We start from the raw sequence: 27856 nt of genomic DNA, 5'->3' as shown, positions 1-27856 counted from the left end.
AGACATTAATGTATTTATTGGCTTTTTTTTTTTTCATTTCACTGTTAGAAAATTACAACACTGGATCAAAACATGTCAAAAGGTTTGAACGTCAGACCCTTTGGTGTTTGTATTCATTTTTGTCTATGTAAATTGTGATCTAACAATGTGGTGTGCAATTCGGGACCTCTTTTCAATTAATGTTACAGTACAAGTTACATCTTTTTAAGTAAAAAGTTGTACATCTGCTTATCGCATGGGAATATCAAACACAGTTGTAAATATTTGTCGGCACAAAAACAAAAATCCCATGTCTTTGGTTTACTCTCCTTGTCATTTCAGATGTAAAAAAATAATAATAATAATGACTTGAGCTAACCAGATGAAATGACACTTCACTCACTTTTCCCATTCAGGGCTCCGGGAAGGCGGACATAGGTTGTACAAATTCATGTAATAACAGGTAAACTTCACACTAAGGGTCTAAGCAAAGTTTTGACATGAATAGCTTCTAGCTTTGTGTGAACTAAGCTAACCAAAAGATCCACAGTCCAGCTCTGAAATAGCACCAGTAAGCTGTGACACATGCTCTCCTTTCCAAGCATTCTGTATGTTACAATGGGACATTTAAGGTCCAAGAAATGTGTTGTTTTTTTTTACAAGCTACTAAATATCAAATCAAAAGATCTGATCATTTACAGTACTAAATGAAAGCCCTACAGTAACAATGAGTATACCTGCTCTGAACTTGACATAAAATATGCTTCCAAAAATCACGTCGCTGCATTATTTGACCAATACATTATTGATATACAAGGATTAGCTTGTCACCAGAAAGTGCTTTCTGTAGGAAGTCGGAAGCATTAGCAAAAGTCAAATCCTACAGTTGTTGGTGTTCCTCTTGAGATGCAGTTTTGCCATCAAATTAGAGTTGATTCGTGCAGGAATCATTTAAATAATTACCTCAGCAAACACATTCGGGTTTCGCGCTTCTAACTTAAAACTGTCTGCGGATGAAAGGTCTTGGAAGCGACGACTCGCTCAATGGGAGAGGTAGGAAGAGAAGGCTTTCTGCAACTCTACACTGCCTGCATTGTACGCAAAGTATCTGCAGCGCCGGTTTCTTTTATGTTTATTGGTTTTTTTGGGGTTTTTTGAATAATTGAGAAAAAAAACATACCAAAGTTAAACTGAGCAATTACAGTAACAGATAAAAGTGAATAAGCAAATTACAATCAGTTACATAAAATGATCTCCATCACTAAAATCATACGTTGGTTGAATATCTGTATAAACATTCTTTAAAAAAGGTAGAGATGACCCATGTGCCATCTGACCAGTGTTGGAGTGTGAAATACAAATAAAAAAGGGTAATAATAATTCAGCAAAAAGAATGCCGCAAGTCTCGTTTTCTTCAAAGCACAGTTTTCTGCCAAGATATGCAACTCCCTTGTTTTCTTTTTTGTTTTGTTTTTGCAGAGAGTCTGGCTTTCCGTGGCCTGTTAACGAATGGTATGTCTTGATGTTAACACATGCAAATTAGTCCTGCTGTCTTCTTCTCACCGTCAACACATTTAACAGGATGTGGCCGGAAAAAAGAAAAAAAAAAAATCACAAGATCCCATGCTGGTCTGCCAAGGTGGTTAAGAGAGAAAGACGAACACAAACTGACAAATTATAGCTCTTCTGAATCACTGGGCATTTCTGTGTGTTGCCACACAGCACGGATGAATGCGGACCGTCGTTCTCCCTAATTTCGTGTGTTGAATTGTGGCTGAAATGAGCCTCAACTGCGTGGAAATACAGTAAACACGGCTTTTCAAGGAGTCAGTGATGTGAACTATACCACGTAGCCGAGCCAGGCTGGTAACGCTGTCATTTGAAACACATAAAAGCGCTCTTAGCAGGAAATGTGGGGCTGCGCGAGCCGCTGGCGCGTTATCGGGATGCCAATGTGTGAGATGCATTATGCAAATAAAAGGTAAAGTGTGGATGTTTAAACCTCCGTGTTTTTAGACCTAGCGAAACTCTGGTTTGCTGTTGGCTCATGAATCCCAAAGCACCACACTAAACAGAATTTAAAAAAATAAAAAATAGAAAAATCAAACAGAAAAAAAATTAGATTTATCCAAGAACAAATGGATTCCATTCACATTTCAGTGGAATATCACTATAATGTGGCAGAACTCCTATGCTGGATCAAGACCTGCGAAGGAAAACAGAAAATGTTTTACATTTTTGCTAGAAGTTTAGCACTCAGTGCAACATTTCAGTGCCATTTGAAAAAGAAAACAAAAATCTGCCTGCTGCACTTCCACATAATTTTCGTCATACACGGACACAGTATGAAATTTTTTGTAAATGCTCAATTTTGGAATTACTCTTTATTTGTTATTTATAGGATGTTTGAGAAAAAGAAACAGAATTTGAAACCTTTATGCCGTCCTATACCGCTGTCCACAGTTTGACTTTTAAATTAAATCAGAGCGAGAAGGCTGTAAATCTGAAGGACTTGATACAAATAGGTGAAATAGGGCCTATGGATTAAACTCCATTAGGGATTGTTTTTTAAATGTTTGTTTTCTTCAAGACAAATCCTTCTACAAATGAACAGTGTGAAAAACATTTGATCAAGATTTTCTAATAACAAATTGTGATACTTTTTTTTAGCTTTTTGTTTTTTACCGTATCTAAAAAGAAATCAATGAAATTTGATCAATTTTACTTGTACAACGAAAAAAGATCTGTATTCTGATGTTCTGAAAAAACATTGGAAATATGAGAAAATGAGATTAAAAAAAAGTCAGAAAATGAGACAACGTTGTCAGTTTTTACAGTTACAGAAAATATTTATTTAGATTCTCAAACCTTTCTGAAAAGGTTAGAATTTTGGAAAGAACCGGTACTAAATTTGTGCCGTGTATTTTTTGTATATTTTTAGCCGTCAACAATAGTCTTGGCCTTCATATACATATTTGAGGTCATATTTAAAGAATACATACTGTATATTTCTGATACTTTTCTAAACGTCAACGTTTGGTTTGACTTCTTTTTCACGCATCTAAAATTTCAAGGTCAGTGCCCATATATCACTGAAAAGCAGGTAAAGGTGGGGGAAAAAAAATACATTCTTAATTCATTTATAGATTTTGGTGGCAGCTTTTTAAGCCTTTGCTTAAAGTATGCCATTTTCTCTCTGTCAACGTTTAAACCGAGCTAGCGCGTTTCACCTAATTTTAGACATGCTTTGACAAATAAGTCTTTATTTCACGCATAAGAGAGGCTGGCTGTAGTACTTGAACCTCTATAATAGCTCTTTTCGAGAGGATCTGGGACTAATTTTACTGCAGTGATACACTTTCTAGTAGAGCTATTTGCAAGTTCAATACCCTTGGCGCCCCTTCTGAGGGAAAATATCAAACTTTGAGAGGCTGTTAATCTTCAAGGGAGAATGAGAGCATAATACATTAAACCATCAAATATTTTAGTCAGGAACCTATTAAGTTCCTTAAATGTCTCAAAACATTATGAGGCTCCCTGTATGAGGGTATTTAGTCTCTGCTCTCTTATAAAGACGAGCGTCAGTGATTCGATTGGTAGAGTATTGGTTTAACTTACAAAAACAAACACCGATGTGAAAGATTTAACAGCTGTAGCTCGAGGTCTACCAGTTAGAGACGATTAAAATCTACCATTTTCGTTTAAGTGCTCTGTAGAGTACTTTACTCACTGCGCTAACTTGCAGTTGTTTGTTGTGACGAATCGCCCGGTGTAGTGAATGTTGCACCTCACCACGTTGTTGGTGAAATCCGACTCGAGCACCAAGAATTTGGGGTTCACCACAAGCTGGAGGGGGAAAAAAAAAGACACACACAAAGGAAAGGAGGTGAAGCCGTTCAGAATAATGTCAAAACTCGGGGGGCAAACAACACACATGCACAAGCACGACCTGGTACTGCTTTCAAACTAATTATAACTCCATCTTTTTTTCCTTTTCCAAGGCACAGAAAATGTGACCAGACAAACAATTCAGGAAGGAAGCGAACTGCAGCCCGAAAAAAACACCGTCTCTCACCTGGAAGCTGAAAACTTTATGAATCGGATCAATTTGTTTTTGTGGCCCTGACCCTCTCCCGTTTCTATGAAATGCAGCCGCGCTTGCGGTCTACAAACTTCACGTTTCAATGCACATCCAGTTCTCTGCAGACTCTCACCTTTAGTATGTAGTTTCCAGGCTTGATGTCGGTGATATCGATCCACTGGCAGTCAATATCAGCATTGTAGGTATCGTAGCAGCCTGGACTCAGACCCTGAAGAGGCAGCGGGGGAAGGAGGAGAGACTTTGAAAAGAATACTGATTGGACTAAGCTCCAGAGGTCAAACGCAGGTGCCTTGCTAAATTATTCCTACCCGGTGAACGTCTCCCATGTTTCTCATGTTGCAAGCACAAAAGTTCAATGCATTCTATACTGATTTTATTGGATTAACCAACCGCAAAAACAAAAAATATAATAACTGAGGAATGTGCCACTAAGTATAATTGTATTGACCCCCTCTTTACTCTGATATGACCTGTACTACTATTGCACTTTATCAACCTCAAAGTGCTTCACACTACATTCATTCATCCATTCACGTACACATTTATACGCTAATGGTGACAACCTACTATCCCTAAAATATTATCCAATAATTTGTTTTTTTTTTGTTCCCTAGAATTTGTAACTAGAGTTCAACCTGTGCGTAATTTCATCTCAGTATATCATACTGAGTGTGAGTGGGATATACTGCACAGTGGCACAGTGGGTAGAGCTGTTGCCTTGCAGCAAGAAGGTCCTGGGTTCAATTCCCTGCCCGGGGTCTTTCTGCATGTTCTCCCTGTGCATGGTGGGTTCTCTCTGGGTTCTCTGGCTTCCTCCCACAGTCCAAAAACATTGACTGAACATGATTGCTAGGTTAACTGGTCTCTCTAAGTTGCCCTGTGAGTGTTTGTATGCGTGGTTGTTGGTTATATGTGTCTTTGTGTTGCCCTGTGACGTTGCAGTGGCGAGCTATCTGGGATGTACCCCATCTCTCGCCCAATTTAATAAAATTGTCAAATTTTTGAAGGGCACGTTTGTTCCAGCAAAAAATAAATAAATAAAAAAAATACCGACATATAATTCCCTTTTACAGCTGATTATTCTACTTTAGTTTGTGACATTACCTGAGTGTGAGAAGTGCAGGCGTAGCGCTTCAGGTGACCGAAGTCACAGGTGGTGTCCTCCAGGCAAAAGCTGGCCTTGTGTCCCTCTGCCACCTTGCGGCCCGTGCCGACCTCCAGCAAATCGTAATGGCTGAACTCGTCCATGCTGTGGTAATGTCTGTCAAAATACACATTTCATAACACGTGAGGGGGAACGAACAAGAAGGGTCATGGGTTCAAATCCGGTGTATTTCCATCGCTCTGGGACTTTCATGTTCCTGTTACAGTATGGATACGTTAGGATATTTAGAAACTCTACACTGTTTCTTTCTCATATTTCTTTCTATTGAACCTTTGTAACAGACTGAAAAGACCGAAACATACATTGATATCATAGATGTAATGTTCCACTTACTTCTCAACCAGCCACTCAACTACTCAACAGGTCACACTGTCATGTGTATCAAATATAAAAACTCCAAACTGTTTAGTACTTTTTAAAAATACACTTGTAATGATAGTTACCTTAAATAAAACACAAGCAGCTCACAATGTAACTTGTGGTTGTAATAGATTTATGTTGTGTGTATTGAAACTGTTGACCTCAGAAGGTAACGTCTTCATGAGCAAAGCTGCTCCTTGACAGCACATCATCATGACTGATCAGAGGATAATGGATATTAATTAATGCTTTTATTAAAGCATAGCTGAAGCAAGGCATCGCCGCCCTAACGTTGGATACATTTTTAGTTAATTAGCTTGTACGAGATCGGAGCCGTCTGCGTGTGGGAATTTGCGCACAGGCCTGCGCGTCGCTGCTTCCAAGAGCATGCACACACATCTTTGTTTGCCTCGGCAAGTATGTGTGTGTGTGGCAGGGTCGGGGTGTGCACGTCGCGGCGTGCGTTTGTTTGTTTGTGGATGCGTGTTTGCACAGCTGTAGGAGCTTAGGCAAGCCTGGATACACAAGGCCACTGATCGACTCTCAGCCGAACCGTAGCGTGAATCGTGGAGTTACTCTTGGTGAGAGACCGAGTCAATGAGCTGGTCCATTTGAAATCATCTGAGGTGTTAACTGCTGCATGCGTTGGTGCTCTCCCAAGTATTAAAGTGACCCCCAGGTTGCTTTTCACTTTCACAAGCCTGCCGTGCTCATAATTACGCCGCTTGGTGACGAGTGTGCGTTTTGGCAGGGAATGACAGCAACATAATTCAGTAGAGAAGAGAAAAGTTCTACTTTTATTTGTTGCTACTGGCGACTTTATGCACAATATCAGCTGTGTTTCCATTACAAATGTGCGCGATTCTTTGTCTGTTTTCTGCTAATGTAAAAAAAAACACAATTTTGTAAATTTGGTGTTTCCATTAAATGAGAAATTAAATTACAATCAAGTGTGAATAAGCTTGTATACGCAATAAGTCATTGAAAATTATGTCATTGAAACATTGCTTAATTATTAATAATTAAGCAATGTTATGTAAACAGCTACAAATATATATTCATAATTCAGCCATGGCGCTAGTGTACATTCATCAGCCATCAGAGGAGATGTTCAATCAAAAAATCAATCAATCAAATTTTATTTGTATAGCACATTTCAGCAGCAAGGCATTTCAAAGTGCTTTACATCATTACAAACACAGAAACACAATGCAACATAGAATCAACAATCAAAACACGACATTAAGTTAAGTTCCATCAATAAATTTGTAATTGATTACATTTCAAATACAATTCTAAACAGGTGGGTTTTCAGTCTAGATTTAAAGGAAGTCAGTGTTTCAGCTGTTTTACAGTTTTCTGGAAGTTTGTTCCAAATTTGTGGTGCATAGATGCTGAAAGCTGCTTCTCCTCGTTTGGTTCTGGTTCTGGGGATGCAGAGCAGAACCAGAACCAGAAGACCTGAGAGGTCTGGAAGGTTGATACAACAACAGCAGATCTTTAATGTATTGTGGTGCTAAGCCGTTCAGTGATTTATAAACTAACAACAGTATTTTAAAGTCTATTCTTTGAGCTACAGGGAGCCAGTGGAGGGACTTTAAAACTGGTGTTATGTGCTCTATCTTCCTGGTTTTAGTGAGAACGCGAGCAGCAGCATTCTGGATCAGCTGCAGCTGTTTGATTGATTTGTTGGACAGACCTGTGAAGACGCTGTTGCAATAATCAATACGACTGAAGATGAACGCATGAATGAGTTTCTCTAGATCTGGCTGAGACATTAGTCCTTTAATCCTGGAAATGTTCTTCAGGTGATAGAAGGCCGACTTTGTAACTGTCTTTATGTGACTCTGGAGGTTCAGGTCAGAGTCCATCACTACTCCCAGGTTTTGGGCCTGATCGCTGGTTTTTTGCAAATAATATGTTGGCATATTATTCAGACAAACACCTACTACCTGGTAGTGGCTACTTACATACTAATATGGCTACTTTAATAAAGTACACTGAGATTGGGTTACACTGAAGGAAACCCAATCATCAACCATATTGTTGGGTTTCACTGTTAACCCAATCATTTGGGTGAAAATGAAAGAAATGCTGATCTCAATGCTACCATACTTACGGATAAACTTAAGTATTACTTAAATTAAGTCCAACTTACTGCTGTAACAACTACTTTTGTGCGTTTTTTCTTCCCCATCATGCTGTAACTCTGTACATATTCCACATATGACTCAGTGCTGCTGGCTTTAAATATGTCGGTGAGGTAAGCAGCTCCTACAGTCTCTTATTGTCAGAAAATCTCAGAATATGAAAATATTGCCCTTTTTGCCTTACTTCATCTCCCAACTCTCAAAACAGCCTCCAGTTTTACTGGAAAAGTCATTAAAGATTGTTAGTTGACTTTTAAGGGAAAGTGTGCACGTTCCACTATTGGAACAAGTAAACATTCAAGGACTCATATGTTTCGGGAGACAGGTGACTGACTAAAAATAACATCCAGGTAGAAACCTGTCTGCTGTTATGGAATACAGAACACCGTAGTGTTGTCACGGTTCTGGCTGTCTGTAATTTATCCTCTCGCCGACACGCTAACAGTCCTGAATCTGTCTTTTTAAAGATTCATAGTGCTTTTAAGAATTCACAGCCCTTAAGGGTGCCCAAGTCCAGTCCGTATGAGCTGCTATCCTGCAGCTTTTGGATGCATCCCTTCTTCAGTACATCTGAATCAGATAAATGGCCTGTTGCCAGGCCTCTGTAGAGCTGAATGACTGTCAATCGGAGAATTTGTGTATTGGATTGGGCTGTATGTGGAGCATGGTTGCGGCTGAAAATTGTAGGATAGTAGTAAACAGTAGTGCATTGAATAAATTGATTATCAATCAGTTTTTTTGCACCAAAGAGTTAATAATAATAAACACGTTTTCACTGAGGCCTTTTAAATGTGTATACATTTGACACTTTAAATTGACATTTGTGACTGTATACAAAATAGACCAGCAAACATTACATTAAGCGTATTGCGAGGTAACGCAAAAGAAACATTTTTCCCCATTTCCCCTAAGCGGCTCCGTAGAAAATAGCTGTAATTAGAGAAAACTGTTCAGTTCTTCACCGAAAAACAGAAACAGCCTCACAAACCTACCAGCACATGGCTGTTCACCCAACCCTACAAGGCCTGGGAGAGAGAATATTCCTCACAAAATTAGTCAAAATGTCAAAGGTACGTTGGAGAGGCAGAATTTTATGGAAGGGTAACTATTAGTCATGCACTTAACTTTGTGGCCTCATTTGCAATTTGCTACAAATTGCGGACCTTTCCCTCCTATTGGACCAAAATAAAACCGTTTGGTGAACATGCAGAACTCTATGTTTGGTGTAAAACAAACACTGCACAGCATCAATGCAAATAGGCCCGGCCGATGTCCCGCCCCCGAGAGCAATATACTCCACCGTGATTGGTAAGTTCGTTCAGCTCCGCACACAATACTGAAAAGTGCCAATTATATCAAACTCGCGGGCCGCACTAACATTAAACTTTCATATTAAGGCGGGGGCCACAAACTATCGTCCCAAGGGCCACAGTTGGCCCGTGGGCCGCGAGTTTGAGAGCCCTGCTCTCGACAGTCTGGTGGAAAATCTGGCAGAAGTGCACTTAAAAGACTTCAATGTGAGCACCGTTGTTGTAGTATTGACCGAGGATGGCTGAACAAATATCCATCACAATGTTCAGAGTTTTATTTGTAGTCATTTGGAAACCTTGCATCATTGTCCTGCTACTTCACAATTATACTCTGCTTTGTGCTGGTGAGGAACATAAAGTCCCAAGAAATTACATTAATGTTAAAATGTATGAGTACTAGGCCTGTCACGATAGCAAATTTTGCTGAACGATTAATTGTCTCAAAAATTATTGCGATAAACGATAATATTGTTTGAAGACCTTTTTACACTGAAAATGATGTAATAATGCCTGCGATTTCCTGCCAAAGTTAGATACACTTTATTTTCAAAAGAACACTAAACACTGGAACTGGTAAACAAAATCAACAAAACAACCAAAAACAAAAATAAAATGGATTCTCAGTCTCCATTAACAAAAAATGTACTGGAAAAAAAACTAAACAACATAAAGCCAAAGTGTAAATAAATACTGCATTCAACCAAAAGAGGGCAGATTATGAAGTCTGTATATCATGTTGCCCTTCAGTAATAATTAGATTTAAATAGAGAAGATGGGCACATCGACTACCTGATGCAATAGTTCACACTACACGATTTTTTGCTCCTATTTTTCCCCTTACAACAATCTTAAAACGTTGGTCTTTCTAAGATTGTGTGGTGTGTTATGGTAGATCATTGTTGCAGCTCTGATCTAAATCATGTTTTTTTCTCCACTGGGATCTTAATGCAGCCTGTTGAATGTGACAGGCAGCCAATCAGAAAGCGCGGATTCTCCTCCGTGTTTTTGTGAGGGGAAATTACGGACGCAACCCAAAGTCCAGCAGACATTGGAGATGATATGTGGAAACAACATTAATGTTTATTCAACATGCAAAGAATATAGAAATGACAAGGGGAGGAGTTGGAGCGAAACCGGTAACGTTTCAGCTGTTCTTCGTTAACGTGACGTAAATAGGTTCTAATGATTTTCATTCAGTCAGGACTTTACGCTGACACTAGCCACATGCATTGCAGGTAGATTGTAGTAAAGCATTGATTAATGCCTGGTTTTAAAATTAGTTCACTGGACTTGTAGCCATTATTTTGTGCCCATTGTTGGACACCACACGGCAGGAACGAACCCGATCGAACCGTTATACCTAGGATTTCTGTCGGCTAATGTTTGGTCTGTCAGGTTTTGAAAATGGGCCGACAATCGGCCGACAGCTCTAAGATCGTGTCGTGTGCGCTGGGCTTTACACTAAGGAAATGAGGAAGGGAGGAGTCAAGAGATATAGCCGGCATTAGGAGAGCAAGCTGAGTAGTATAAAAATTGAATGGTGAAAATAGCACAAAGTATGCAGGAGAAGAAGCGTGGCGAAATTTACGGAGCAACCAGGAAAGTGGAACTCAATAGTGTGAATGAATGCCTACAGCATTCACACTAATAAAAATGTGTAGGGGGGTAAAGTGGAGGGACCAATGGTTCCCTGGCCCAACCTGTTCTGGCGAAGCTGCGCAGGTCACTTCCAGTTCAGACTTGTGGGAATAATGTATTTAGCAGAGGTGTGACCAAGTCACTGTGTTGCAAGTCTCAAGTAAGTCTCAAGTCTTTGTCCTCAAGTCCGAGTCAAGTCTCAAGTAAAGACAGGCAAAAGTCGAGTCAAGTCTCAAGTCAGGAACCTTTAATTTCAAGTCATTTCGAGTCGTTTTTATTTATTTATTTTTTTTTATTTGCAATTATACATAAAATTCCAATAATAGACCATTTGTTCGTTTTAAAATATGTATTTATCTCAAATGATAGAACATGTGTAGCTGAACACAAAGTATAAAAACATTTTTAAATTGGACCACTTTATTGCCCAGTTCTGTTAAACTTGATATTCAATAAAAAAAGAGGAAAATGCTGACATTTCCACAGCACAATACAAAGAACCATAACAGCAGTTTTTTCCTCTTTTCTCTGACCTGTCAAAACAATATATTGTCAATATAATTTCCCAACGTAGATGTCTTCAAATACACCAACCATCCTTAGATGATACTAGACCCGGCTCATCATCATGATGGGACAGAGAGACTTTGTTCCCTGTGTTCAGGTCCAGAATCTGCTTTCTGTTCCAGAGCCCCGCTCACTATCCACCGGCTTCCTGAGCTAACACGGTGCACATTATTTGTGGAGGCATTTGAAGGACCGGATTTATGGTAAATAATCACCAATTTAACCCGGAGTACACATGCTAACACGAAGTTAGCTAAAGTCAGCTATCTTACAGCAAAAGAAAAGTGCCACCTACCGATCTTTGTGAAGCTTCAAATGCCGGACAAAGTTGGACGTCGTGGCATCTCCATCCGATATTCTCTTCTTGCATGTTTTACAAGTTGCAGTTCGTTTTTTAGTCTAAAGTTCATAACCTACGTAGCCAAAAGAAATTACTCGCGGAAGCATATTCGAGCGGTTATTTCGTATTTCGTTCCCTGAGCTCTGTAGCTTTGCCGCGTTTTTTTAAACGTCCAAATCCTGTTAATTTGATTGGTTGTGCTGCAGCTACGTACACATACATACATAAGGAGAGAGGAAAACCATAGTGACGGTCTGCGCATATTGATACGGAATGAGTGAAATTAATTAATGACGCCACTTTATAAATAATGTGTTTTAAATTTTAAGACTTTGAGTAAAAAATATCAAGTCTTTTCAAGTAAACAGCTTCAAGTCGAGTCAAGTCCCAAGTCAATGGCATAAAAGTCAAAGTCAAGTCCGAGTCTTTGAGCATTTTTTCAAGTCAAGTCTCAAGTCGTGATTTTAACGACTCGAGTCTGACTCGAGTCCAAGTCATGTGACTCGAGTCCCCACCTCTGGTATTTAGTGCCCACAGATAATTTATTTTCATAGCGCATGCTCACTGTGAGCTATTAGTACCCCAGCAACAGTTGCCATGCTGCTGACAATGATGTCATCAGCCTGATTTCAAATGATGTCAGTGCCACCGAGGCCCTTCTAAGGATGCCTCTGTGATGTCATAGTCCATGACATCACCAACTGATCAGTTGAGTCTCCGGTCAGTCAACATAAAATTCATTTGGACACTTTAGCTGACGGAATAAAGATGAGCAACGAAAGCGACGTTTATGTGAGACCCAAGGTCTCCTTTTGGAGCAAAGTCAGAAAGACGTGTTCTAACAGAGTTCATCCTGGGCAAACCACCCCAGATTATAGGAAGAAGAAATTTCTTGGAGAACTCCTTTGGAAAATAATAGAGAAAGTGGCAGACGGCCCCACCATGCATCTCGTCAGGGAAATCTTTTCGGAACAGCACAAAAAACTTTTGGCCTTACTGCTAAGGAAAACAGGTGAAATAAACGTGGACGTACTTTCAGATGTAGCAGAGGAACTGAGCGAACGAATTTTTCAAAGTATTGCGAGGGACGCGTTCCACTATGCTTCAGGTCTTAATTTAATTGCCCTTCTTGACTACCCAGAAGGACATGCATTTATCGTGAGAAAATTCAAACGCCACTTGGAGGATCCGGTTCCTAAAAAGAAAATGTTTACGACAACAAAAATGAAGATCAGGAGGACATTGTTTCCCAATGAAGATTTGTATAGTGATGAAAATTGCCTGAGTGAGTCTTACACTCAGGCAGAAATGGATCCAGAACAGTTTTTAAAGGACGCAAATGAAATGGGATTTAAACGGGGAACTGAAGCTCAAAGGAAAAATATGGTGGAAAGAATATTTTGGAGATTGATCTACATATCAAGTTACAGATCCAGCTATGGTGGTTATAAAATGAAGGACACCGACCCCGTCCACAAGAAGCTTGGTCCAAAACTTTGGGAAGCAGTAAAAGACATAGATTTTATATTTTTTGAGGAGATGGAGACAAAACTCAGCCAGGACATATTTCAACTGCTCAGCGGAAATGATGATGTAGTACAAGAGTTATTGTTTAAAATGATAAAAAGTGAAAACCCGCTGGTCATTTATAAACTCACTGAATGCTTCCGAAGAACCCTGGCACGTCCAAGAAAAATTCATTTTAAGAAAAATTATATTAGAAAGGCGTGGAAGTGGATTAAACAGGCAATCTGCTGTGGAGAAGATTTAGAAGAAAGTCAAGATGATTTTAACAATGGACCAAATGTTGAGCGTCGCCCTGCCTCTGCCTCGGAACCGGCCTCTGACTCGGAACCGGCCTCTGACTCGGGACCGGCCTCTGACTCGGGACCGGCCCTTGAGTCGGGGCTGGCCTCTGAGTCGGGGCTGGCCTCTGACTCGGGACCGGCCTCTGAGTCCGGTCCAGCCCCTGGCTCGGGGCTGGCCTCTGACTCGGGACCGGCCTCTGAGTCGGGGCTGGCCTCTGACTCGGGACCGGCCTCTGAGTCGGGGCCGGCCTCTGACTCGGGGCCGGCCTCTGACTCGGGACCGGCCTCTGACTCGGGACCGGCCTCTGAGTCCGGTCCGGCCCCTGTCTCGGGACCGGCTCCTGGCTCGGGACCGGCTCCTGGCTCGGGACCTGCCTCTGACTCGGGACCGGCCTCTGAGTCCGGTCCGGCCCCTGACTCGGGTCCGGCCCCTGTCTCGGGACCGGCTCCTGGCTCGGGACTGGCTCCTGGCTCGGGACCGGCTCCTGGCTCGGGACCTCCCTCTGACTCGGGACCGGCCTCTGAGTCCGGTCCGGCCTCTGACTCGGGACCGGCCTCTGAGTCGGGGCCGGCCTCTGACTCGGGGCCGAGTTGGGACCGGCCTCCGAGTCAGGACTGACCTCTGAGTCGGGCAATAGGGCGAGTCGCCTTTTGGCATTTCAACTTAGGAAAGCCCAAATAAATAGACATGTCCCCAAAATAAAACACCCCTCAACAATGCAGACTAAAACACAACTCAAAGAAATAGCTGAAGCATTCGCAGAATACTATAAAAAACTATATGATAATACGGACAAAAACACTCAGGAAGATGTAACATCCTCTTTTTTCAAAAAGATTAATCTCCCAACTTTGTCAGAAGAAGAGTCGCTGGAAATGACCCGACCTATAACTTCACAGGAAATTATGAATGTTATTAAAAACCTCAAAAACAACAAACCTCCGGGGACAGATGGACTGCCAGGGGAATTCTACAAAACATTTAGCCAAGAACTAACGCCAGCAATATGTAAGGTATTCAACTATGCACTAACAGAGGGGGACCCCTAAATCACGGTCTGAAGCCATTATATCGGTAATCTATAAAGAAGGTAAAGACCCAACTATGTGTGAAGGCTACAGACCCGTGAGCTTATTATGCAACGATTTAAAAATACTAACAAGTATAATGGCAAAAAGAATGCAAAAATATATAGCTAAATTGATTAGACCAGACCAAATGCGATTTATTCTGGGGAGGCAGGGAGCAAACAATATTAGAAGAATATTAAATATAATGTCATATACAAAATTTAAATCATTATCCTCCCTTTTAATTAGTTTAGATGCCCAAAAGGCTTTTGACAGGGTAAAATGGAGTTTTTTATACCAGACATTATTGAGATTTGGATTTTCACAGCAATTTGTTGAATGGGTGAAAGTAATCTATAAAAATCCAAAATCCCAAATTCGAATTAATGGGTACTGTTCAGAATTTTTTGATCTCAAGAGAGGAGTTAGACAGGGGGATTGTCTAAGCCCTCTACTATTCGCGGTTAATATTGAATCGATGGCAGAAGCAATAAGACAGAATAAACAAATCCAGGGAATAAGAGACGAGGGAGGGGTGGAACATAAAATATCACTGTTTGCCGACGATCTATTAGTACTCCTAACAGAACCACTCCGGTCAGTACCAGCTCTACTAGAAAGCCTTAAAGAATATGGGAATATCTCTGGGTATGCGAGTAACAAAAGTAACTCAGTAGCAATGATGGTATCAGGGGAATGCTCAGCACAGCTAAGAGATAAAGTAAAGTTCAAATGGACCGATAAAGGATTTAGATACTTGGGCATAATTATCAGACCTCGAACTTCACAATTATTCAAAGCAAATTATGAGAAACTGAAGAAGGAAATTATAAAAGACCTAGAAAGATGGGAGATCCTACCACTGACCCTCAGGGGAGGGTAGAAACAGTCAGAATGAATGTATTACCAAGACTACTGTTTGTATTCCAATCACTCCCAGTTTCCATTCCTAACTCCTTTTTTAAAGAGATGGATAAAAGAATATCAAGGTTTGTATGGCAAATAAAAAGGCAAGAATCAAATTTAAAATACTTCAGTCCTCAAAGAGTAATGGAGGGTTAGGTTTACCGGAAGTAGAGAATTATTATTTAGCTGCTCAACTGAGAGCCATAGCTCTATGGTTAGCAAAGGATCAAGAGACAATATGGGTATATATGGAGCAAAGAGCCTGCCCAAATCTGTCCCTAGAGTCACTGCCCTTTACAACAAGGAGGGTTCAAAGAAATCTCAAAATTCAAAATTGCTGGATTAAGGAAACGATTAACATTTGGTCAAGAATAAAAAAGAAATTTAATTTCCCTGACTCTATATCAAAAATTGTAAAAATAGCAAAGATTCCAGATTTTAGCCCAGCTACTATGGATACAGGGTTTGAGAGATGGACAAAATGGGGACTGGTATTTATAGCACAGCTTTTTAATGGATCAATAATGAAATCTTTTGAACAAATCCAAAGGGAATTTAATCCACAAAAAACAGATTTTTACAGATACTTGCAACTTAGACATTATCTCCAGAATCATAGTGAATGGCAAAAAATCTCAACAGATATGACCAAGACTGGATAAATTTTATTATCAATAGCAAAAGGTGAATCAACAAAAGGCCTGATCTCAAAACTATACAAAAGCCTGCAATATGAATCCAGTGTTACTTTTGCGAGACTCTGGACATAATGAGAAACATATGGCATACAGTCATTCAAAAAGTGTGTGTCTGTAAAACCCAAAAGGCTTAAAGTACAATCATTGTTTCCGTTCCGGAAACTACCTTTCAAAGGCTGCCCTGAGTTTATTATTTATAACTTATGTTGTCATTTCCAGGGACAAAAGAGAGATAGAAGCAGAAAGCTGGATGAGAAAGACGATAAGCTGCCTGGATGGGTCCCCAGCTTCCTTGGAATCCTGGATCCCCTCACTGCCTACGTAACCTGCTGAGAATGTAGTGCTGGCAGGACACACAGGATTTCAAAGAACGCCTCGTAATTGTAATGTACAAAAAAAATAAATAAATCCACTCCGTTTTTATGGTCCAAAGGCATTTTTCAACTCGTGTCACATCAAATACAACAGGACTTTTAAAGTTTTTTGGGGTTTTTTTGTTGTTTTTTCAGGGCCGCATGAAACACAGTTTTATTAATAATTCATATTTAACAATAACATGTTGCTTAGAGAACTATTTCACAGTGTCCTGACATTTGCGATCAGAAATGCGCAAGCGGGACACACGTCCAAAAACCCGAACAAACACTGAGACGGCTTTCGTAAGAGAGCGAATCAGTGTAGGATTCAGGAAATATTTTTGTAACTTTAAAAAAAAAAAAAAAGACTAAAAAACCCCCCAAAACACATACATGAATAAAAACCCATGCTTTCCGTTCTTACTCAAACGGGCCATATGCAGTGTGTGAAAATGTTTGTCTTTGGTGGTTTTAAAAAAATAAAAAAATCACAATTCCCAACATTTCAAAGGCCTCGATTCTCAGGAGAGCGCCGCTTCACTTCCCTGGTTTTGTTGCTCCAGTGCAGAAGATTGGGGTGAACGCCGGGAAAAGCAACACGGCGTATTTGACAAAAATGTAGGGCAGCAAAGTTTATTGTAAGAATCTGGGCTAGTGCATTTCTCCCCGTGAAAAGAGATTTCGTTGTAACCAAAACACTGTCCCAGAAACCCACATCCACTCCACCATACTTTAGCAGCCTCCCGGTCTGTTGTGACGAATTGACAGGAAGAAAAGTATTGATTCGTGATTCTGATCGCACAAGCAGTGGAACGATTGGCTCGGTTTATCCGTCTCCTGGGAACCGCCGCGTAGATGTCAGACTGCTGTCAGGCAGCGACAACATTGCCGACTTCCTATCGGCCACTCAACATTCCTCCGAGATGAGAACAGGAAAAGAGAGCCTGGATTCGGCTTTAGAGGGTGATTTGTTTGGACACGAGATAAAAGTCGCCCCGCCATTTGTGTAATGTCGGGGAAAATGTGCGTCTTCTGTGGCCACGATGCCTAAATGTGAGTGTTTTGCTTAGGTTAGCTCGGGGCGCGGACTTGCGCTGAAGTTTATAAAACCATGAGCGCTGGTTGTTTTCACTCTCCAATTTTAGGTTTCGAGACTTGAAAGAAAAAAAATCTAACTATGTTTTCATGTAAAATTCAACTAAAAACAGACAAGGCTGTCAGAAGGAAGTATGTACAGTATCCAAAAGGCTCCAATAACATGGACTGCAGCTGCAGGAGTGCACACTATTAAAGTAATACTAAAAGACCTTTTGATTTGACTTGAGCGTTCAGACATCTTGAGTCCACATGTGTTCTGCATTATAGTCAATCTGATAAAGTTGATATGAAGTTCAGCTGTGCTGGTAGGAATTCCTGAAACTGGCTGGAGGAACACACTTTGGCCACAGTTTGCAGAGTAGTTAGTTTGATTCACAAATCATTTGTGAACCACCTTGCTAAATAAAGTTTATCAGGAGTACCCTTTTTGGAATTTGGCCATAATAAAATATGTATGAGGGAGAAGAACTGGAGTGAAATGGTAATTTTAAAAAAAACATTTAAATATGTTCGCCAAGGTCGGGGTGCTAAAGCTGACATAAATTATATTACTAACAGGGAAATAATGTTTTGACCTGGATAGAACTAGTTCATATTGCGATGGTGGATTTGGTTTTGTACGTTAACTATAAATATGTTACTTTACTGTTCGCAGACAGTAAAATGAAACTGTAAAATGGAATAGCTGTACCAATTCCAAATGGGGGATTGCTGCTTTTTCCCTGCCATCCCTTTTACTTCTGACGGTAATTTATACAGAAGTTCACAGATCATTAACAGAACTGTTCCACGTTACGCTAATTGAAAAACAGAAAGCATTGAGAGAAACTGTCTGCTGGAAAAGTTGGTAGCAGGTCAAGATGGTGTAAAAACAAAGGGAGTGAATAATTCAATGAAAGCACTTTTGCTTGAACCACTAATAATAATAATAACAATTATAATAATAAAAAAAATCCCAATTCAGCAGAGTTACATTTCACTGGAAACCACAATTGAACATCAGACACATTAATCGATTGCATTTTTTGAAGTGAAATAATAACGTAATTTTACCAAATATGTCATAAACTGGTGAACAGTTCTATACTACTGCATACTTGTAGCTGACTACATAGATTATAGGAAGTACGTTGCAGACTTACTGATGACAGCTGTGCCATTCCCAGGTATGACGAGGCCTGTTGGGCATGAAGTCAGCTGTGCCTTTGTTCTTCACCCTCTGCGGAAATCGGAGCAGGACCCTTACGTCATAGTCGGTGGTCTCGGGGCGGTAGGCAGAGCTACAGGATGGAGACAAGCATGGAGGGACAGAAATCAGATAAGGGAACATGTACGTCTTGCGAGAGGAATGTCTCCGTGTCTTTTTCTCATAAGTAAAACAGCGGAAGTAAAAAAGAAATGTTAAAAAAAGAGGCAGAACTGGAAAACTACGAGCCAGAAGTATATCTACTGAATAATTTATCCTACAGTTTATAACCATCTCTTAAAACACACCGTTTCAACATGAAAAACACAAAACAAAACAAGATACATATTCTTTTGTGCAAACTGTTTTTTTTTTTTGTGAGAAAAAGGAGGCATAACCCTCAGTTCACAACCACTGAAGATGTAAGTCTTGTGACTGTTGTTCACATTGGAGTGGATGGCGAATTACAAAAGCCCATCTGTGGGTGATTGCAGCAAACTCAGAGAGGATATACAGGCCTTTGTGCTTCTGACGGGAAGAGGGCAAAGTGAACACCCAAAGGGACAACACATTTCATTTCAGCAGAGCCCGGCCTGGGGCTCAGAGGAGGCTTTTCACCAACCCAGACATTAAACCTTCATCCCAGAAAAAATAAGCACTTATGCCCCTTTTCCACCGGCTCGGCTCGCTTTCGGAGCTTTTCTACCGGCTTTTTTTCCGGCTTTTTTTCCGGCCCTGGCCTTGCATTTTAGGGTCCTGCCTTGGAGCAGGGCCAGCCGGGGCCGCCCTGTTTTGGTGGGTGACGCAAGCTGCGCTCCTGTCCACTGATTGGCTGTGGGCGTGGACAGACGGAGCAGCAAAGAGAGAAGAAAAATGAAGGCGCAACGTTTGAAACTCGCTGCAAGACGGAAGTGATGGAAGATACAAGCAAGCCGTAAAATTAAAGAATATTCGCATTTCAATATTCCTCAGTTCTAAATAATGCCAATATTGTACAGCATGTTTCCCTACATTTGTTTTTTATGTCTTATCTTTGCGTGAATCTACGTGCTTCGATTGTTTCTCATTTTGCTGTGGTTGCGTCGGAGTTTTCTCTTGTTACATGATATTCCATCATTGTAAAATGGCTACATATCAGTTCTCTAATTAAACGGTTATGAACTATTAATTGTAGAGGACATAAAAAATATCAATAAACCTGAAGAAAACGATAGTGGTATTTTATCCATGGATGTATGTCGGCATAGGTCTAAAACTTACAAGTAATTAAGTTTTGTCTTTAACTTACACAACTATTCCAGTTATTTATAATTCTGTATGTCTGGATGGTAAAAAAGTGTTTGTATATAAAGTGTCTTTCTGTGTATGTAACTCCCATTTCATTCCAGTGTTTTGTACCTGTGGCACATCTAAACACGGCAGGATAGTGGCCCTTGAGGACTGGAGTTTGACACCCCTGCCATAGACCAACGAGCCTCCATCCGCTGGCAACCTGCAAGTGTGTGAGAGCAGGACATTCTTGTGCAGATTGGTCAGCACGCATGCTTTTTTCATCAAGCCAATTAGTCCAAGCCTCTTGTAAATGCAAGAAAAAACAGTTTGCACAAAAGAATATGTATCTTGTTTTGTTTTGTGTTTTTCATGTTGAAACGGTGTGTTTTAAGAGATGGTTATAAACTGTAGGATAAACTGTAGGATGCATTTACAAGAGGCTTGTTGGTCTTTGGGTATGATTAGGGTGCGAGAGGTCCTGGACAAGCCCCTTTGAACGCTTCTGGAAGATGCAATCAAATCTGGCTATAACATTCAGCATTCTGGCTATTTGGGCAATCTTGTGTCTATCTCACTTTTTTTTTTCTTTTTTTTTCTCCGAAGAGTTTTTGCAGTGCTAGTGGCTTGTATTTTTTCGACAGTAGGCAGACAGGAAGGGGGAAAGACATGCGGTAAAGGTCGCCGGGACCTGGAGTCGAACCCGCGACGTCCGCGTCGAGGACTAAGGCCTCCAAACGTGGGGCGTGCTAACCCCCTGCGCCACTACGGCACGCCCCAGGAACTCCCTTTTAAAGGGGCAAACACAATTTCATGAGAGCAGTAATTTTTTTTATTTTATTTTTCTTAGAAAAACAAAAGAAAAATCCTATAACAGCTAAAATCTGATACCATTCCGTTTTTTTTTTCATTTTGTGAAGAAGGAACTTGTGCTCAGTTTCTTCTTCAGACGTTTTGGTGTTTCCGTCAGTGGTTATTGTTGCAGCGCCACCACAGGCGAGGAGGTGAATTTTTTTTTTTTTTTTTTAAAAGCATTTAATTCATTTAACACAGCACAGTATGAAAGCGATTTTGCTCCCCAATCGAACAGAGTCTACCAGACTACCAGGTGTGAAAACACAGCAAGTCTAGAAATCATGTTAACAAATTTCTTTCAAGTTAATGTGTAGTCTATCATTTGAAACTCATGCAGACTTTGCTTTACCTCGACAAGCATTTTTCCTCTGCAGCACAGCGGAGGGAGTACATGTGGGCTCTTTGGATGTATGTTGAAGCCTGGACATAGTTCGGATCCGGAACCAGGTCAGGCAAACCTGAAACGATGAAAAAAACACCCCCAAAAAGCTAATTTTTCATTGCAACATATTCAACACTGTAACAGAATGCTCCAATGTTTGTTCAAGCTACCGCATAATCAAGAAAGAGTTAATTAGGCCTTAAAATAGTGAACGTTATTTAACCTGCCAAATTTACTCGTGGGGCTGCTGTGTCATTCCAGGTATATCCGAAGCGATCCAAAGGTCAGCACTGTCGGAGTGCTTGTTAGCATGCTGGTCATTATCTTTTGTGATCTGTGAAATATGTTGGTGCCGACTGAGGATGTGAGGGGCAAAAAAAAAAAACCTGAGCAACAGGACCCACAAGTTCAAGTCTGGATCACATCAGGGAGACTCAGACACTAATTATTCTGCTATTCAGAATTTTATCATCACTTTATAATAAGAGGTTATGTTTTTTTTTGTGTTTTTTTTTTTTCAGTTCAGCCACTAGATAAGAGTTGTTGATTGAGAGAGCGAGAGAGGCCACAAGAGCTGCATTCAGGTCTGTGGTTGCAGAATCACTGGACCAAAAAAAGGCTTGTAATAAACTCATTCTCAGCTTCGCTTTCATTTGGTTTACATCATGTAGCTCGTTATTGCGAGGGGTAATTTCTTCTCAATAGAAAAGCCACACTGTATTTACAAAACGAGCATACCATTATTCAGTTGCTTTTATTTTTTGTGTTTGGTTTATTCAAAACCAAAACACAACAATTATTCCAACTTTTGTTAAAAGTATATATATCATGTTCAATAAATTAAAATAGGCTTCCACCAGGGCTAATAAAAAAATAACAACCTTTAAGCAGGTATTAAACTTTTCATGATGCTTAATGCCACGTTCCTGTATAAAATATATTTTTAGTGGTCTGACATTAATAATATAATCTTTATTAACTGTGAGAAGAAAATCATCATAATCGCTGGAACTAAAGGCTTGACTAATCTATATATTATGATTAAAATAAAGAAAGTAAATGTACTGAATGGGTTTTCAGGTGACTAGTGTAATATTTCTATTCATGCCGTGCAAGTATTGCTATTTTCATTGGGATTCATACTAAAGTATACATTTGAGTAAACTTTGCTAACATTGGTAATATATTGATTTTCTGCCTTTTAAAGAGTAATGCAATTAAAACAACTTGATATTAGTTGGTCAGGCTGCCTGCTGCAGTAGCCAGTCCAGTCAGTAGCTTAAACAAACAAACAAAAAAAAGATGTTGACCTTAATAAGAGCAAATTTCCATACCATTATTGTCCGATTTTGGTCTCACTGGAGATACTGAAAATCAGACAAATTCAACTCTTTTAACAGGTGGAAGACGGAGAGTGCTGGTATTCTATGCTCCATAAAGCTGAAACAAAAAATCTAGTTGCACCAATATTTTCTCTGGCATCTCATTAAAATAACTTTAAACCATAGGAGCTAGTATGTTGACTGTGGAAACCTGCCCATGCCTAAGCGATGCAGTAGCAGGTTTTAAAAACTGCGCCTTGCCAGAGTAAAGGTCTGTATGCCTGCAACGTTACCTAAAAAGGCTATGCCAACTTGATCTCTGTCGAGGCTTATCAAGCTTTTCTGTCCAACTTACGAAGGCCAGACATAGTCCTGATGTGAATTTGTTCAAACCATCTCAAAAATTTAGCTCGGTTTCCAATTCCATCTGCTTAACAGAAGTGAGCCAAAAACCCCCCAGAAAGCAAACTTCCTGCTACATTTGCCTGGCACTTCACACCTACGTGAGTCTTCCTACCTTAGCTGCAACTTTAAGTGCAGCCTTTGCCCTCTGCGCGGTCTGTGCAAACTGTCAATCTGACATGTCTATCTGAGGCTGACATGTAGGGCAGCGGGAGGCTTCCTGGGGCAGACAATGTAAAGACTGTAAACCAGTGTGAAAGACTGAGGTTTCTCAGTTGGACTGAGAGCATCACTCTCAGTCCAACTTTGTTTTTTTTTCTCCTCTCCTTTAAAAGGCTTTGTTCTCTGCCCTCTAATCTTTTTAAATGTGAAAGTGGGTCTTTTCTAGGAGTATAAAGTGTATCGAGAAGCCAAAGCTGATCAGCCCTCAACTGTAAGCGACAACACCCTCTTACTCTCCAAGTGGGGCACAGAGAAAAGAAGTCTTGGCAGGGTTTCTGGCTTATATGAGATAAAGGAAGAACAGGGGTTCTCCAATTTTTTTGCTATACCTTTAACTACATCCTGTTAGATGGTAGTAAATAATACACATTTGACTTCACAGGACAGATTTTGAACTTGTGACCATTTGTCAGGTCAGCCTAGTCAAAACTGATGTGCAAGGGGAGGATTTCATTTAGAGTGAAAGGTCAAAGTAAATCCATTGACTGATGGCATGGCGCTAACCAGCATATGACATATGGTTATTTAAAGAGTGCCATTTAATCACGTGTTCCTTTTTTAATCAGAGTTTGAAATCTCCTAGATTACAATTTGAAAAATTGGCAGCAAGTTTCCTTGAAGTGGGAATTTCACCTGGGAAATGAAAGAAATTTCATTCAAAAACTAAAGTAAAGTAACGAAACAAAACCAATTTTAATTCTAACAGTATATCATTTAGACAAAGCTCCATAAAACCTCACTTAGCGAATATGTAGCTACACATCTGTGCAGTACAAATCTGAGAAAGACATTGTTTTTAGTATGCACTGGTAGTAGTAGTTAGCTGGGTCGCTAAACTAATCAATTACAGAATCCGATTTTGTAATTGATTCTGACTTCAGAAGGAAATGAAAGTCTCTATTCCTCGCTCACTGCACTACAGTTTGCAGTTTGACTTCTTTAATTTCCACCCATTGAGCTCCTCTGTAGAAACATCCTCTACATGACATTTACTTTGCTTGGCTTTAACTGACACCAAATGTCATCCTCAGTACAGCTGAAGGGAACAGAGTAAAGCCAGTGGTATTTTAATGTTTGTTTCAGCATTGTTAGGTTATCCAGGGGTGTCCAAACACCAATGTTGTGGAGATTCTGTGATTCACAGGGATCCTGGTAACGTCAGCTTTCTCTGGCCTAACAGCACATAGTTTTTATTTATCTTTAAGGGACACTGCCTGCTTTGAGTCATTGCTCAGGTCTTATAAATTCAAAATCCTGTTGGGTTTAATTTCTAAATAAAACAAGCTTTTGAGATGGGAAGATGTAAAATTTCCAAGGATTGATGACTTTGTGTTCAAGTGGCTATGTATCTATTTTATCACTTTGCTCTGTGATTCAATTTTAGTGGCAAATACAAGAGTATTGTGCTGCATCCTTGAATTACTGAAGCAATATTTAAAAATATTTGAGACCTTCAAAATACCGTAAATTAAATGAAGTCACAAGCATCAGAAGCCAGTCCAGGATACAGTATTCAAGGATACATTGAATACTATTTGTTTAAAACAAATAGTACTAAAGCCTGTAAACACAATTGTCCTCTTGATATCACTCTAAAAGTATACATCGGAAAAGTTACAACAACACTGTAAAAATGTTTATGTCTTACTGCGCAGTAGCACAATAAAGATGTCTGCTTTTCAAAAGCTCTTAACAGCAGAATCTATACTGCGGTGATTACTGAGAGCACCAAGGCATTTATGCACATGATGATGACTTTTTTTGTGCTGCATGCTAGAAATGGCTCACAGCTCTAAAGCGGCTAATGAACCATGGTTGGGAAGCGCACCAGAGCGGCTGCTGTGCAGGACAACAGGTTGTAGCGACAAACAAAAATGATAAACCTGCATTAGAGAGCTCGAGAATCTGCTCTGCACTCGGTGCATGCGCAGCCTCTGGCACTCTGAGCTCAAGCACCCATGTTGTTGTTTTCTGATCTCTAATCTTTTCTCGTGTGGTAATCTTTACCAGTGACAAGAGAAACGTCTTCATCTCGCTTGTTCAAAGGAATCTAAATTGGTTGCTTGGAGATCCACAGAAAGTGCCTGCTTTGTTCAATAAACATTTTGGGACAGCAGGCTGCATGCTTCCACACTGCTCATTTTTCTCCTCCAAGTACCCTGACTAAATATTTATTTGATTTCCTGTAGCTGAAGAAATGGACCCCATGTGTTACAGGGACTTTCCACTCTCCCTCCTTTCTAGGATTGGGGTAGAACCGCTTCTCCCTCCCTTGTTCTCCTCTCTCCTGCCCAGACGTCAGCCACCAACACCCCTTGACACTAGCCCACTTATGAGGTCACCACAGCCATTACCAGAATCAAAATGCCTCAAGAACCAGTCAATTTTCTTGTAACTCCGTACTCCCCCCCCCTCCAAAAACAAAGTGTTTTTTGTGTCTGCTTGCTCTATGTTCACAGGCTTTTGCGCAACACCTGGTTTCAATAACTTCACTGGCAGGGGAAAATGAACTTTGGATCAGCTTCACTTTATTTGCAATTGAACAAAAGGGGAAAAAAAAGAAGAGGCTTTACTTTCAACCAGCTGTTTCATTTTGATTACATCAGATTGCTGACAAAAATTAAAAACAAGAATATCAGAAAAAAAAATGCAAATGCGCGCTGGCAGGGGTGAAGGTGGGTGTGGTGGGCATTCCTACTCCCCTGCGGATTTGGCATATTTCATATTAGTATGCACAGCAACAACTGAGATCAGATGAGAAGCGTTTCATCTTTTCTCCTTCGGGACAGAAATACCTTCAGCAAATCTGTAAGAGACGGCGTGAACCTTGTTTCTTTTTAAAATGTAAAACAAAATGCTTCAGGATTTCCCAAAAACGTAAATTAGTCATTAACTTCAGCTCTCTATCAATACTTGCCCAACTATGCTTACAAAATAACTTGATAAGTGTTGTGGTTTGTAATTCACTAACCAAGTCGTAACATACCTCTTTGGGCTCCTCGATACACATTGCCAACGTTGGTACCAGAGTTCTCTACGGCAGAGTTTGGAGAGGTTCTGCCTTGAGGAAAAGGCTGCGAGAAAGGAGGTTGAGGTCTTCCAAAGGGAGGAAACTGCTCATATTGTGGGCTTCGGACTGCTGATTGCCCAGCAGCTCCTGGTCTATCCACCACAACAGGAAGCGCTTGGTTGGCATCAGGGATTGGGTTGGCAGGGGCAGATTCCTCATTGAAAAGGCTGTGGGTGTACCTGTGATCCAGACCATCTGCAAAAGGTGGCTGGGGGGCACTTGCGGGTACCACTGGATTGGGTCCGTAGCCGTACGACTGGTAATAATAGTAACCGTTTTCGGGGAATTCAGATGGAGAACCAGGGAACACTGAGCCCAGACCTCCTCCATATCCACCTGCAGCAAACCCTTGTCCAGTCCCAAATGTTCCTCCGCTGTATCCGGCGCCTGGGACAGGCTGGAAAGGCGGCTCGTAGTTTCTGACCGGGGCGTCTGGAAAACCGCCTTCAAAAGGCTGGAAGGGAGGCGGTTGGGGAAATGGGTATTGTGGGTAGGATGGTATGTTATATGAAGACGAGGAAAAAGACGACGACGATGGACGACGCTGACTGCTCGAGGAACCGTGGAACTGGCTGGTTCCTGTGCTGCCCGTGGTTTGCCTCCAGTTATCAGGCACTTGTCCAAAACCGAAAGGATGCCTTGCCTGGCCACGAACAGTTTCGGAGGACCCCCTTGGTGGAGCCTGCCTACGGAGATTGCCTCCCTGGCGTCTGCGTGAAGGACGGGGATCTGACAAAATGACCCTGGCAGCTCTTTCTTGGCCTCCAGTCCCGGCAGGAACGTACTCAGCTCCACTGTTCACCAGGCTGAACACCTGTCCGTTGTTTTCCCACTGTATCACCTGTCTCCAAGGGGTAGCGGAACTGTCCTGCTCTTGACCCTGTCTCTGGCTTTGCCCCTGAGTTTGTGAAGCAACCTGAGCCTCCCCTGAGCCCACAAGAAAAAACATCACACATACCACAGGAACAGACATCATATTGGCTCAAGCGATTCAGGGGTTCACCCCAAGAGAGAAAGAGAGAGAGAAAAAGAAAGGTGGAATGGTTTAAAGAAATAAATCCAGTCAGCCACGGGTTCAAGCCACTTGCAGTTCTGTCAATAAAACATGTGTATCCTCTTCCCGTGGGCACAACTTTGGTGTGCGTGTTGAGACAGGGTTCCGAAGTAAGCCTGTGTTTGATGCATCTGTTGCTCTTTGCTTGCCAGCAATTGGAGGAGCTTGAATTTGCATTCAGAGGCAATCACATCCAGTGGAGTTGGCTTCAGAAGACCCACTGTTGCTGTAACCGTCTGCTGGTGCAACGAGAATATGTCCTGACTTCTTGCCGGTCTACTGGCTCTTCCTTCAGTAGAGTAAGCATTGCTCTCCGCCTTCTTGAAAGAAGTGCCTGTTCACTGCACAACAGCAAGCTTCTATTTGCCTGATTGCTTACAATGGGCTGAGAAAAAACTCAAACTTTTTTTTTTCTTTTAAAGGAGAGGTCCTACATGGCCCTAGTGCTAGTGATGTTTCCTGGCCTGCAGCAGCCAAGCTTCCATGAGGTTTCCAAAGTCAACACCACGAGCTGCAAAGGCATTACAAAAATATTGTAATGCACGT

The 27856-nt window shown here is 40.9% G+C and overlaps 1 protein-coding gene across 1 annotated transcript; it reads right to left on the bottom strand.

Annotated features, from left to right (window-relative positions):
* On the bottom strand, positions 1 to 27856 carry loxl1 (lysyl oxidase-like 1). The gene is made up of 7 exons (XM_028014502.1): positions 26173 to 27856; positions 21208 to 21316; positions 18691 to 18828; positions 5186 to 5342; positions 4194 to 4289; positions 3710 to 3825; positions 1 to 2185 (listed from the first exon to the last, which is right to left on the bottom strand). Exons 1-7 carry the CDS (start codon positions 27230 to 27232, stop codon positions 2179 to 2181), a joined length of 1683 nt encoding a protein of 560 aa, XP_027870303.1. The 5' UTR covers positions 27233 to 27856; the 3' UTR covers positions 1 to 2178.

The sequence above is a fragment of the Xiphophorus couchianus genome, chromosome 4 (genome assembly GCF_001444195.1).
Source record: "Xiphophorus couchianus chromosome 4, X_couchianus-1.0, whole genome shotgun sequence".
Classification (NCBI taxonomy): domain Eukaryota; kingdom Metazoa; phylum Chordata; class Actinopteri; order Cyprinodontiformes; family Poeciliidae; genus Xiphophorus; species Xiphophorus couchianus.
This window is presented reverse-complemented; position numbering and strand designations above follow the sequence as displayed.